The sequence below is a fragment of the Aulostomus chinensis genome, chromosome 24, assembly GCF_037954235.1.
Source record: "Aulostomus chinensis isolate RoL2024-O1b breed Wild chromosome 24, RoL_Achi_v1.0, whole genome shotgun sequence".
Taxonomy (NCBI): domain Eukaryota; kingdom Metazoa; phylum Chordata; class Actinopteri; order Syngnathiformes; family Aulostomidae; genus Aulostomus; species Aulostomus chinensis.
Window position 1 is genome coordinate 6,930,001 of NC_141343.1, and position 13,479 is coordinate 6,943,479.

A 13,479-nucleotide genomic window follows, 5' to 3' on the forward strand; every position below is an offset into this window, starting at 1 on the left:
GCCCCTGCTGTGGTAGCAGGAGAGTATTTCTAACAACACACCGTCTATGCTCTCCACTTCCACGAGTTCTCATTTCCCAGTAGAAGCGACCACTGCGACGTATGGATGCGAGCGGAACGTTCACTTCCATCTGTGGAATCTATGAAAACCAACTGTTGAGCTCAGCCGCCCGTGCGCCTGCCCTCCACAAAAATCCCATGACGATGGTTTTTTTTCCCCCCTCCTCCTTTCTTCTTTTTTTTTCCTAATGCCTTCATTAAGTCCAACCGGGGAGTCGAGATATGAAAAATTCACCACAAAAACCGAGCGAACACAACCTATGGTACAAATCAAGTGGAAGCTAAGCAAGCTACATGAACAACAAGGCCTGGCAGGATGCATTCATCACAAGAGCCCCGCTGTGGAAGATTAAGTAAGACTGAGTGTTTTACTGTTGCATATAAATCCACATCTCCATTTAAATGCTGCTCTATCGGCTTTAGCTGCGGGCATCTATTTCTTAATGGGACAATTTAATGCAGACAGTGGCACAAAGGGAATGTTTTTCTATGAGGAAATGTCTCGTCGTGACCTATTTGAGGCATTGTTTAGCGGCCGGAGAAAAAAAAAAAAAATTACAGCCCCCTCCCGAGTAGGAAAATTGTAAATACAAAAAAAAAAAAAAATCTTGTATGATCATTGACCTCCCCTTCAGGTACAGCACAATTCCCTGCAAATATTTGTCATAATATACAATATAGGAGTCATACACATTACCACCAAGTACATATATTCTACTTTGTATGTGCTTACTGAAAGAAATGCATACAGACACTGAACAGTTTTTTCAAAAATCCCTTCCTACCTAGTGTGACTGCGCGTGCGCAAATCATTGCAAACAATTCATCGTATAAGGCCTCGTGTATCCGTTTCAAACCTTATTACTCAATATATCCACTAGAGGGCAGTTCAGAATCTGGCATGGGGGACATCGAAATTTTTCCACTGCAGAACAATTCGCATAATCTCTATTAAAAGATTCTGCATTTTGTTCACGGATGTCAACTGTGCAAAAGAGATGGATCAGGTGGATTAAACTGCGAGGTCAGAAAAATGGGTGTAGCCCGATGAGTTCACGAAGCTGTTGTGGTGGTTTTGAACTGCTGACTGAGTGTAAATATACCACTATATATAAACATTTTTTTTAATTTGCTCTTATTCATCATCTTTCAACTCCTCCTACATGTCTGCAGTTGCTGTGCAGACTATAAACAATGAGCGTTGGAACCAAACATGGAGGTCTTGGAGCTCTGGTGGCCACAGTAGAATCCCAAAATATTGGCCCTTCTTTTGGGGTTTTTTGGCCATTTTTTTTTCAATGTTTTCTCCATGTCTCGTTGGTCTCGCTGCCCAACACTGCATCCATGCTCATGTTTATACTGAACAGTTTTGATCCATGGTCATAAGCATTGAGGAATCTTAAAAAAAATTCATGCAAACAGGAGGCTCCATTCCTATCGTATCTAAAACTGAGCATAAACGAACCTTAACATGTCATTATAGCATCATCTGTAAACCTGGATGTCCTATTTCAATAAATGCATACTTTGTCATTAATTGTGGAAAGTGGAAATTAAAAAAAATAAAATAAATAACCTTAAATTAAATCTTTAATATGACCCATTAAAGAATCATACTCCTCCCATCACTCTGTCCTGCTCATGTCCAACTATCTATTGGTTGGCAAGTCGACAGAATGCTGGGTCAGAGTTCAATTTAATTGAACTTGAACGCTTGAATGGCAAGTCTGAATAGGTTCCTTGTCTAAGAATAGTACTGCAGTGTAGTTTCCAACAGCTCTCCTCATTGGAAAACAATGGCTCAACCAGGGCAGCAGGACTGTCATTTGTCTCCTGCATCTGCACATCTCAAAACACCAGAAAAGAAAAACTGAACTGATGTGAGAGGGTTTATCACCACACAGGCCTTACATAACCACCAAGAACCCTCAAGAGCTTCACTGGTATTCCATAAGGTTGTGTCTGTCTGGCCTGCAACACTTAATCACATCGGGTGTGTAAACCTCTAGAGGTAAACCAAGCCCCAAACAAGAAAATCTGCTTATGAAGTCACAGCAGCCAATCTATATCTTATTTTGTGGATTATATAGACAGTTATACAATTCAGACTGGTGTCTGCATTGTAATTTGGCGCCAGATGACATCTGCATTGATGGAAAAGGAAGGACTGGATCCACTGGATTATGTTTAAAGCAAATTCTTTGAGCAAAATTTGAATGATATGACAGTAAAGGCAGGAAATAGAAGATACAGACTCAAGAGAATCTGATAGCGAGACCACAGGATGTGTTTTGTGGTGAAAACTATATAGACATATTGAATATCCATGTATCAAAAAAAGAACATGCAGTTCGTACCTGTTCCCTCCTTATTTCCATTCTGATGTGTCCGCAGCTCCTCTGATTTGTAGAAGTCAATGCTGGCATAAGTGTTGAGGCTGGAGTTGTTACTGCTGCCAACTGCTGCGCCCACTCCTCCTACTCCAGAATTTCCACCCAGTACAGAGAAGAGGCGAGAAGGGGCCTGGTTACCAGAGGGTGCATCCAGGCCCACATGGGGGCCCTCTTTGTTGGCCAAGTCCAAGTCTATGTAATTAAGGCCTTGCTCTGTTGTTGAGGGAGTCTGACTGTTTGTGGGGAGGGACGGCTGTCCAGTGAGTGGGAACTGAGTGGGGGTATCAGTCACAGCACCGTTACGCCATTGCATGCTTTCAAAGCCAAGCCGGCGAGCCACAGCTTGGGCATGTTCCGGGAAGAGGGAGGCAGTAGAAGAGGAGGAAGTTGAGCCAGAGGTGGGGAGTGAAGGTGAGGCTAGGAAGGTTTCCGAGCAGTGACGTCTGCGCCCTTGGGGGTCGGCACGGATAACTTTAGCTCCATGGTCTGGGTTGGGCCCAGCTTTGGTTATGGGAAAGTCAAGACCCCGTGATGGAGCAGAGGGATCAGTCCTGGTGGGGGAAGGAGCTTTGGGAGACACACTGGATGATGGCCTGGGGGCAGTGTTGCTGTTCAAGCTGAAGGCCATCTCTGTGTAATCCCCACAGGAAGTAGGGGACTCAGACTCAGTCACTGATGGAACATTTTCTCTACTGTTCCTAAGTGGTGCCTCAACTACCTCCACCACCTCTTCAGGGGGGCCAGCTGTACCTTCATCAGAGGCTTTGGGAGCAAGAGCCAGAGTTGGAGGTGTAGGAGGGGTGTGGAAAGGGGGGAAAACGAGAGGAGTAAGAGAGAGGGGTGATGGGGACGGAGAAGGACCCAGGTCCATGTTGACATACTCTGAGGCAGCTGGGGGAGTAATAGGGGCAGAGGGGCCGCGGGAGAGGGGCATAAAGTTCCCTAGGCAAGATGTAGGCCTGTGTTGAGGATGCTGGTTGTGTGAACCATGATGCATTGATAAACCATGCCTGTGAGCTCTACCACGCCCTCCTCCAGCCCCAATCTGGCTGCTTGTCTCCTCCTTAAACTGAATACTGACGTACTCCCCTGGGCTTTTAGGTTCTGGGGGCAAGGGGTTCTCTCTGACCCTAGGAAGGGTGTTAGCCTTGGATACATCAACAAACAGACTTACTGGTCTGCTTCTAGTGTGGTTACTATGTTTTGTGAGCCCACCAGAGCCTCGTCTCTGCTGGAGCTTAGTCCCTTCTTTGGATTGAGTCCCCCCTGCTACGGTGCTCACTGCATGGATAGCTCTGTCCTCATTCTCTCCAAGGCTCTCACTGCTGGCTGAGCTGGAGGAGTACGAAGAAGACGAGAGTGACAGGTGACGTCCAGCCACTGAATTGCCTGTGGCTGGTTGCTCCTGGCGCCCTCCCATTGTCCTTCCTCCACCCAGTCCCCTACCACCACTCCCATTGGGCCGTCTGCCACGTCCTGGCCCATCATCGAAGTGTCTGGAGGAGGGGTTATGTTTGTAAGACCGAGGAAGGGAATAGTATGAGTAGACCATCTTGGGAGCTTGCTGTTGAGAGCTGGTTTCCAAATGACTGGTGTGCTCTGAAGGTGGGGGGCTGCCATTTACAGACTGTGCACTGATTGGTGACATATTCATATAGTCACTGCCTGCCCTGCTGTCCCCACTGCCACTGCCCATCCATGCCCCTCCAGAAAGACCTCCACGTTGATCAGGGGAACAGCTGCTATTGGGAGACATTATCATATAGCCATCAGCAGTTGGTGGAGGTCGGATCTGTTGTGGAGGGGACACACTGTTGTTCGGAGTCATAGCCATGTAATCATCAGCAGCTTTTGAGTCTGAGTCAGGGACAGACACTGCTAGTGACTGGGACACAGACACTGGAGACTGAGTGACTCCTGGCAACATGGACATGTACCCATTGTCCACACCTAAATCAACACTTCCGCCTGGTCCTCCATTTCCTTCAACTTTGAACTCCCCAGCAACATCTAAGTACCCTCCCCCTGCTGACCCAGCACCTATGACAGATTCCCTCTGTGTTGAAGAGGAAATGGAGGCAAAAGACTCACGGCTGGTGCTCCTTGACATGATAGCATAGTCGGCTGAGTCTTCATCTGCTGGTTCCTCCCCTCTCAGCTGTCGTGGGGCCAGCCTCTCCAAGGCCATGGGGGGTAAGGAGGCTCGCTTGCTAAGCAGCCTACGTTCAGCTTCACACTCCCTGCTGGAGGAGCGACGCAGCACTCTCCTGTTCTGGGGCTGGGAGCCACTTGCTGGAGTTCCAGGTGCTGGCAGGGAGTTGGACGTCAAGCCTCCTTGATTACTGCTGGCATTGCCACCACTATGCTGGCCCATTAAAATGTAATTGGCTCCCTCCTCGCCAAGTGACTGGCTGCCAGCACTACCAACAGAGCTTCCATGAAGGCTGGGGGAGGCAAGGACCGTGTGTTCTCCAGGACTGGAGCCATATTCATCAGAGGAGCCATAGTCACTCGGTGAACCCGAGACAGAAGCACGATGTGTGGGGACACGAGTGTAAGAACCAGACCCTGGCCCAGGACCAGCAGAAGACGCTACGCCACCAAACTCAGATCCATGCCCAGAGCTAGAGGAGAGGCTTGGAGCTGGGGAGGGTGCTGGGGTGGAGATAGAGCGCATCAGCCCGAGAGGAGTTTTAGCAGCTGTGGTTGGGGCTGAGCGAGCAGACTTTGACCTGAGGAGTGGGGTGGTGGAACAAGAACCATTGGAGGAGGGACTGGAGCTCAGCCCTGGAAGTGGTGTAGCCCCTGCTATGCTCTCCTCATTTTTCCCCCCATCACTGGCAGTACGAGACCTAGGAAAGCTGTGCCGTGGGGTGGGAGAAGCATTAGCACTGCTACCCCCTGTTCCACTGTTAGCTCCCCCAGGAGGCTCAGTTCGAGGACGTCGGGTGAAACCCACCTGGCTGGGAGGTGGGTTTGGGTGGTGACGGCGTGAAGGAACACTAATGGGGTTAGATGCAGTTGCACCTCCTCCGGGGCCAGAGTTCGACTGAGACTTGCTCCGTTGGCGAAACTCCTCACTAAGAGCCTTCATGGCTTCCAGCAAAGTTTCATGCATGTTCTGCGCGACCACTGAATCATCCACCTAAGGATGAAAAAAAATACATCTGAAATAACTTTACTGATAAAAAAGTACCACCTCTTGATCATACTGGTGCGGTATAATTACATCACCTCTGAAAAAATTCCTTTACAATGGATCAGTTTCCATTCAGCCTTTTTGGGAGCTATTGAATTATTTCAATGATCATTTTGGAGGCTTTAGTTTGACCTTCATTTCATGTAAATGGGGATACATGTCAAGACTTTTACGACATTTGTATAAATCAGAAAAGAAGCAAGAACTAGATAAAGTAAGGTGAACTATAACACAAAAAAGCTCACAACCTGCTGTTTCCCTTGCTCTGGTGCTTTTAAGGCTTTGGTAACACTGTCAACATTAAGGGGGTTGCAGATGACAGGCTCACCTGCATCCAGAACTCGCCCGGGCCTGTCACTGCAGAACGGCCCACCTCAACAAAAAAGAAGTTTTCGGAATGGCCACAGCGTCGAACGTTCATCAGCTGCAGAACCACGGCGGCAGCATCAGAGTTGAGCTTGACAAAGTTGACAGTCTTGTCGGTTAGGCAAAGGCGGTAGATGCCAACCAGGTTCTTGGCCTGACCCAGACCTTTAGGCCACACCTTCACCTGCCACACCTCTTTGAAGGCTGGCCCAGGATTGGGTACACCATAGTCCCCTGCTGCTCCGTTGTCAGTGGGGTTCTTACCTACAGACACAAGACAGAGATAAAGAAACTATTAGAGGGTTGTTGTTTATTTGTGACTACAGAAAGATATAAAATAAATTAATGTATTAAAAAGTGATAAAACTGATTGTGAGGGAGATTTATGAAGGACAATGTCATGCAACAAAGCAGGGAGTTGACCTTCATTTATCTGTAAACAACGGGCACATTAGGTGAAACCACCACTATTTACTAGTTTTTTGAGGGCAAGGTGCCTTTATCCTGTGAGCTGTGCTGATATTGAACTTTTCACAGATTTTTAAACCCGATCTGAGTTCAAACCAAACATGCCTCAGCTTGAAAGACCGGCTCAGTGTACCTGCAGGCTCCATACCTGGGGTCTCATTCATCAACCGCACATAGACATTCTGACACGCACACACAAGCATAAATACCAGCGCAGAAAGATTAAAGTGTTGACAAGGACAACCCCACACAAGAATGATGACTATGAAAGAGAAGTGACTGTCGCGGAAAATGCTTAACAAGTGCATCTTCTCCAAAAACAAACATTTCCTACAGATGGCTTGAGACCAAAGTGCGAGTACTGCTGCTTTGGGTCTGCTCCAGACAATAAACTCGCTTTGTAAACTAATAAAGTCCACTGTCTTTTTAAGAGTACAGGCAGTCCATTCATCCTTTGTACTAGGTGTCTGTATTCTGACAGTAGGGTATTACCAGGGTGAGGAAAAGCTCTTGGGGAGACTTGATCCTGGGCTGGTTGGAGTCAGTTAAGTAAGCAGCAAACTTATTTAACCACTTTACAATGTTTGGCTGCCTGTTTGCTGTTTTAACCCATTGTTCACAGATCTGAGACAGAAAATATCTCCATTACCCCACATAATTACCTTAATTCTTTCATGCTGCGCAACTGTTTGTCAGCAGCAATTGAAACTGCCTCTGAATAAATTTTTTTTTTTTTTAATTACCTCTAAGCTCTTTAACTGTTCACCCGTAAGGGGCCTCACATCTGTTGACCGCATTGCCCAGAATTATGGGAGTACCTTGATGTGACTCATGTATTTGGATAGATTTCTATTGTTCTACCAAGGAACCATTCCAAAATGTAGCTTAAACACGGTCCCTTTACTCCTTCGAACTTCTCCGTTGGGTTTCCGCTATGTCAGGGGAAACATGTTAAAGAGATAGTGTTTTGAAAGTTTTGAAGCTCTAAGCTAAAGGCTACAATGAAGAGTGAGGCTAAAATCATGGCCTCAGTGAAGCTTTTCAAAAAAAAAAAAAAAAAAGAAGGACACTTTGGATTACTTTAGATGATCAGTATGGAGGCATTTTAAGCGACTTTTCCTGTGAAACTCTAGCGGTGTTATGAGGACGAAAAAAACTGCAACAACCCTTCCCCAGTGGCAGTCATCATCCAGAGATGTTGATAGGTTTTCAATATAGTGAGTCCCCATGACCCACAGGTGGTGATGTGAGTGCGTCCCTGGGAAATTCAATGGGTCCCCAATTAAAAAATGTATTTCTTTCTATTTTTTATATTCTTCTATTGCTTAAATTGTAGTGTTAAACTCTCTCAATGGTGGTATGGTAAGATATGGCTATAATTAGCAGGTATGTTCAAAATGTTTTTTTCGCCATTCAAAGTATTTTTGTTTTATTGCCACACAGCCACCACCGGAATATTTTTTATTTATTTCGTTAGAGCACGTCCCCTAGACGTTCAACCATCGAGAGAACACAGCATATAACAGTTGAAACGTGAATTTGTTTACGACTAAGAAGTTCGTATCTTTAATTGTTGAAATGAAATCCGCGGTAGCTGTTGTTGTAGCGGCTAAACTAGCATGTCGCGATACTGTACTCAAGGGGATCGTGTCTGCTCTGAGTTAATGCGCAAAGGGTTGAAACAGCGCTCGTCAGGTCCGCTGATGGCAAGGTTTCTTTTGCTACTTACTGTGATTTTAAACACAAGTTGTTGTTCACAATGTATGGTTTTTCATGGGAAAAATGAGGTGTGTCCCTGGGACGCGCGGATAGTGAATTTACTGTGTCCTTTCATATTTGAATGCGTCAGGGACGCAGGGCGCGTACCTAACAACATCACTGATTATCCGTGAGATAATTACTGAATTTTTATTTTTTTTTGTGAACTGTCCTTTTAGTCCCCAAAACTGAGCATCATCCTCATGAGGGAACCTCTAGCATGCCTCTCGCACCAACAGGGAGCGAGTTCTGTGCCTTTTCATGAACCATTCCAAGCCAACTGTTCTCACCAACAATTCATTCCAAGCCAACAACTCAGGTTCAAGAAATACAATTTTCTTATAAATTGTGACAGGTCAACCTTCACTACAGCCTACACCTCGTAGCATCATCTGTGTCTGAGCCAATGAAATGGATTCATCAGTTTTTTGATAAGTTGCTCCTATTTCATAAGTCTGGTCTGATTAAGGGCGCTTGAAGTCCATAGTTTACCCCCCCCCCTCAAAAAAAAGGGGGGGGTGGCGTAAGAATAGAGACTATCCTGCTATGCACTACCCTCCATCAATGGCATGGTTCAGCTAAAAACTGGTGAGACCGTGGGACCAGAACCAAGCTTCCTAAAATCTCACGCGGCACAGGTTCAACAATCTGCACTAATTTGGTTGGTAAAAGGGCGAAAGACACTGCCCTGTTCCCTTCATGGGAACAAACGGTTCTTTGTGAAATTAGTGTGAACTGGGACACCTGCCTTATTAGCCCACCCTATCTGGCAGCACAGTGAGGTATTGATGAAACAAATGATTTTTAAAAACATCTGAGTGGATGGTGTTTTGCCGGTGTTCTATTTTAAGCAGCGATTCTGCTAATCGCAGTGTTTCCTCACCGCTGCGTTCCAAATGTACGCTTGTAAGTCTGCATGCGTTTCTTTCCTCCTTTCCGATCCTCTGCTGCAAATCCGACAATGACTACCATATGTATGCAAGAAACTTCACAATGCACAGTGGACGCCATATTAGTGTGGCTTCTGTTATGATGACAAACATTTCCCCCCACTACCACATCCTTCTAATGACTGCACGTCTTCCCATGTCTTCTTCCATGGTGCTTCCCCCCCCCCCCCCAAAAAAAAATTGGAAGCTCGTTTACAACTTGAAAGTGACCTAGAATAGATGTTTTGTTGAAAGCCAAGGAGGCTGTGGTTTTGTGGCTGCATGTGTGTGTGTGTGTGTGTGTGTGTGTGTGTGTGTGTGTGTGTGTGTGTGTGTGAGGAGGCAACCCCCCCCTACATTAGATGACTCATTCAAGGCCATGCGTGTCTGTTTCATGTACTGCTTTTCTCAGTTTGCCTCCTTGATTTAGATTTACAACAGGAAAGGGTTGGTTTGGGGATTTTTTTTTGAGGGGACCAAGGAAACGAGGAACTGCAGGAGATTGCAAAGAGATACAGTATCAGAGCATCCTCACTCAAACACCTTTAAAAACAATTTATTTTTTAGATTGCACGCATTTTGAAAATAACAAAACAAAACTAGTACAACCTTTAATTATTAAATCACAATCTCCAGTCTTGCTCCATGGGATAGACTGCAGAACGGTATCTTTTCCTTTTTGAAGAAGCCATTAAATGTGCCTTGAGGACAAGCGTGTTGTTTGTTTTGAGTACAGCGCAGCCTTAAACCTCAGCTGTGCCCTCACACACTTTCATCTCAGGGCCACTTACTCTCAAAAGTCCTGAAAACCTTTTAGAACAAGGTTGCAAAAACCTCAGTATCAAGCGTGACAGAGCTCCTTTCTTATTAGTGGCTAAATAAAACCAGGATTGATCCTACGTGGAGCGGGATGAATTATAGATCGCCCCTGGCTCTGCTCTGCAGGACCTTCATGGAACACTTGAGAAAACCATCTTTTTCTGCTTTTATCAGTCACTCGGCTTCCGTGCGGCACAACAACACCCCTAAAATGAACCCTTAAAAACATGGCCTTTGGCAGATGAATCTAAAGGGTAACTGCTGGATGCACATGAAAGCAAAAAAACAAACAAACACAAAAAAAAAAACACCTGGAGGTAATGAAGCATCTGCCTTGAGCTCGCCGTTTGCTATGAAACATTCGCGCTTCAACATTCGCGATTCAACCTTGAGGCGAATCTGGTCAAAGGGTTCATGCAAGGTGACTGAAAGAGTTGCAGTATTTCCGTTTTAAACGTACACTAGCTTATTCACTCGCTCGTTGTTTACTCCGCTTTCGCCACAACCACACATGAAATTTAAAGTCTTAAGTGTGGTGAGAGAATGACAAGCTCCACGGCCAACACTGATGTCTATTCATGCTCATTTATTTGCTGTGCTCCGGCTGCCTCCCTTGAGATCATAGTCTGGATATAAAGAGGCCATAATGGAGTCCATTTGATTTTAAATATGAGGCGAAGCTGTGTTCCCCCTTGCTATCTTATTGCTGTGATGCGAAAAAGGGAATGTGTGTAGGGGGCTATAGGGCTGAGACCCTGGGGCTACCAGATGCCTGCTGGGATACTGACAGCTTCTGCCTCCGTGACAGGGTGATTATTGTTATGGTTATCACACATCCCAAAGGAAGTAGATATTCCTTAGAGATCTCCAGGGCCTGTGGATTATATCCACGAACACACAGCACGAACAGGATAAGGGGGCATTGTTAGTAAAGCGCTGTGCCTCTGGGAGGAAAAAAAAAACACACACAAAAAAAAACCCTCAAATCTAAAACCTTCCTTTTCATGGCCACAATTGAGTTAAAGTTCCTACAAGTGTTTGCTTGGACACTTCCAAGAAGGCAAATGTGACTTCATTCAAATTTATAGCAACATTCATCATAAAATCTCCTTTCATAGTTAGCTAATGCAACCGGTAAATCAGTGAAAACTACTCTGGCAGTGGTTCTAGCTTCAAGTTTCTGACCTCATTGCCCCAGCATGCTTTGCTACACCACAAAGTCTGCACAGAAACGTTTGACGATCAAACCCCGTTTTCCACTCTACCAGGTGAGAAGGTTGTGTATTTTTCATCCAAGCAGCAGCAGCAGCAGCAGAAAAAGTTCCGTTTCGCACAGCAGTCAAAACAGTTGGTCTAAACTCTGCCATGTGTACCATGTGTACCCATTTTCCTCTTTCCTTTTTTTTTTTTCTTCCCTAACTTCCTACCTCTTGATCTATTCCAACCATCTGTAATCCTGCTATCTGGGCCCACACTGGGGAACACAATGCTTCCCCACTACCAGCATCTGCCTAAGGTTAATTTCACATGTGGTCTGTGTTATCCAGAAGTGCGCGCACGCACGCACGCACACACACACACACACACACACACACACACACACACACACACACACACACACACACACACACAATTATCAGTGACGCATCCAAGGTTTGCTGTCCCTTGACGGGACATGCAAGGAAAGCTGAATCAAAACGAAGAAACTCCCTTAACATACTGCGGCAGCCATCTTGGTTTCCCTGGCTCGGCGTTAGTAAACATTGCGTCTTGGTACTATCAGGACAGAACAGAACGTTCCTGTTATTTGGCGTCCCAAGAGTTAGCAGTATTGATAGGGGTTCACAGAGCGACCATAAATTACCACTCATTGACTCTTTCACAGAAACAAGATAAGTTTGTTAAACAGACCAACAAACGTTTTGGAGTCAACTCGGTCCAGGAAATCTGCCAGTGGACACAACTTCACTCCGTGGTTTTTGTTTTGTCTGTCACCAGAAAATAGAACTGCTCCTTATTATCTGTGATTTGTTGTTGCAAATCCTCCCCACAATCTGAATTTTCCACATTATCTTGCTAATTGGGCTGTACAATAAAAACGATTCAGGGTTATAGCACGGTATTTTCACTCGTAATAATTTAGCGCAATAAACTGTGATAAAATCATAGCATGACCCATGGATGTTATGGCATGATCAGTGTGTTCAGTAATAATGAGAAGCTCTGTAAAGACTAAAGAACTGAAAAGGGAATTGTGAAATGAAATGGATTTGAAATTTAGAGTAAATTATGGTGCTTTGAAATGTATCGTGATAAAATCCGACCATGACCACACTTTTTTTTTTTCGTTTTTGCAAAAGACAGGTTTAGGTTTTTCCGAGCATTTCCATTTGTTTACCCCGGCGTATTCTCGGGAGTATTACTGTGTCTGTTGCAGTATATCCAATCAATGCAGTGTACTGTACTGTACTGCATCCCGGAGGAATTTCGCGCCCGTTAATGAGGAACGCTTGCACTTATTTCAATGTTTCTGCAAGGCTGATAAATCCCAGCGTATGAACTTCCTGACCTCCACCACGCCGGCGCTAATGGGCAAGTATCCAACCAACAGCCAATCAATACAGCCACATATAAAAGGTTGGTATGCATTTAAAGCCCCACGGCTCTGCGGTACATGACATATGGACGCTCATTGCCTAAATGGATCATGTTGCCTCTGGCCTTGCTTTGCTGTCGATCAAACTGGAGCACTTAATTGACAGGCTTCTTCAGCAGCAGCGAGCCGACCTCGTTGCGCCGGAGATGAAGCCGAGCGCTCAAGGCCATTTTTCAGCCCCCGTCGTGTTTTACAGTAACTGGGGTGCGAGGAGCTGCTGCGCCGTAACCGAGCCAAAAAAGCTTGCCGTAATGAAGCCTGGCTTGCCTGTTTGTCACATTAAATGAAATTACAGGGTGTTAACGTGCGCAAAGTATTTATGCAGAGGAAACACCCTGCAGCAGCCCACCGCTGTTGATTGAGGAGCGCCACGCTGGCTCCACTCCAGAGGGCAACACTGAATAAAAGATGGACGTTTCACAAGAGGTCACTGATATTTTTTTGAACTCTGGGATTTATGACTTCCTGTCTTCTGCTCTGTGACTTTGTTAGCAACACAAGCTCCACTGTGCCACCAGCAGCTGACCCTCGAGACAATAATTAGTGCCTAATTAGGGAGATGAGCAGTGCTTAAGCAAGGCTTAACGTTTAATCGGGCGGCTCGACCAGCCACTGGTGCGATGCAGATCTCATTGGCCTGCGCAGCCAAATGACACTCCAGGATAAAAACAGTCCACAGCCTCAGACAGTCTGTCTAGTTCATAATCTGGTATACAGAATAAAGTGCACAAAAAGTGTATATTTAAATATTTTTCCCTGAGGTTATTGGCTGTAAACCAATCTGATACAATGCCATTATTTATTTTGTGGTACGTAAAGTGTCAAAAAATTA

The 13,479-nt window shown here is 45.5% G+C and overlaps 1 protein-coding gene across 2 annotated transcripts in view; it reads right to left on the minus strand.

Moving 5' to 3' along the window:
* Positions 1 to 13,479, minus strand: part of LOC147238552 (insulin receptor substrate 1-B) — a 55,885-nt gene that overhangs the window by 36,851 nt on the left and 5,555 nt on the right. For both annotated transcript variants that reach the window (XM_086197326.1, XM_086197327.1), the window contains exons 2-3: positions 5,980 to 6,281; positions 2,417 to 5,597 (exon numbers count right to left, since the gene is read on the minus strand). In XM_086197326.1, the coding sequence (XP_086053452.1) occupies positions 2,417 to 5,597; positions 5,980 to 6,281 (3,483 nt within the window). The remainder of the gene's footprint in view (positions 1 to 2,416; positions 5,598 to 5,979; positions 6,282 to 13,479) is intronic.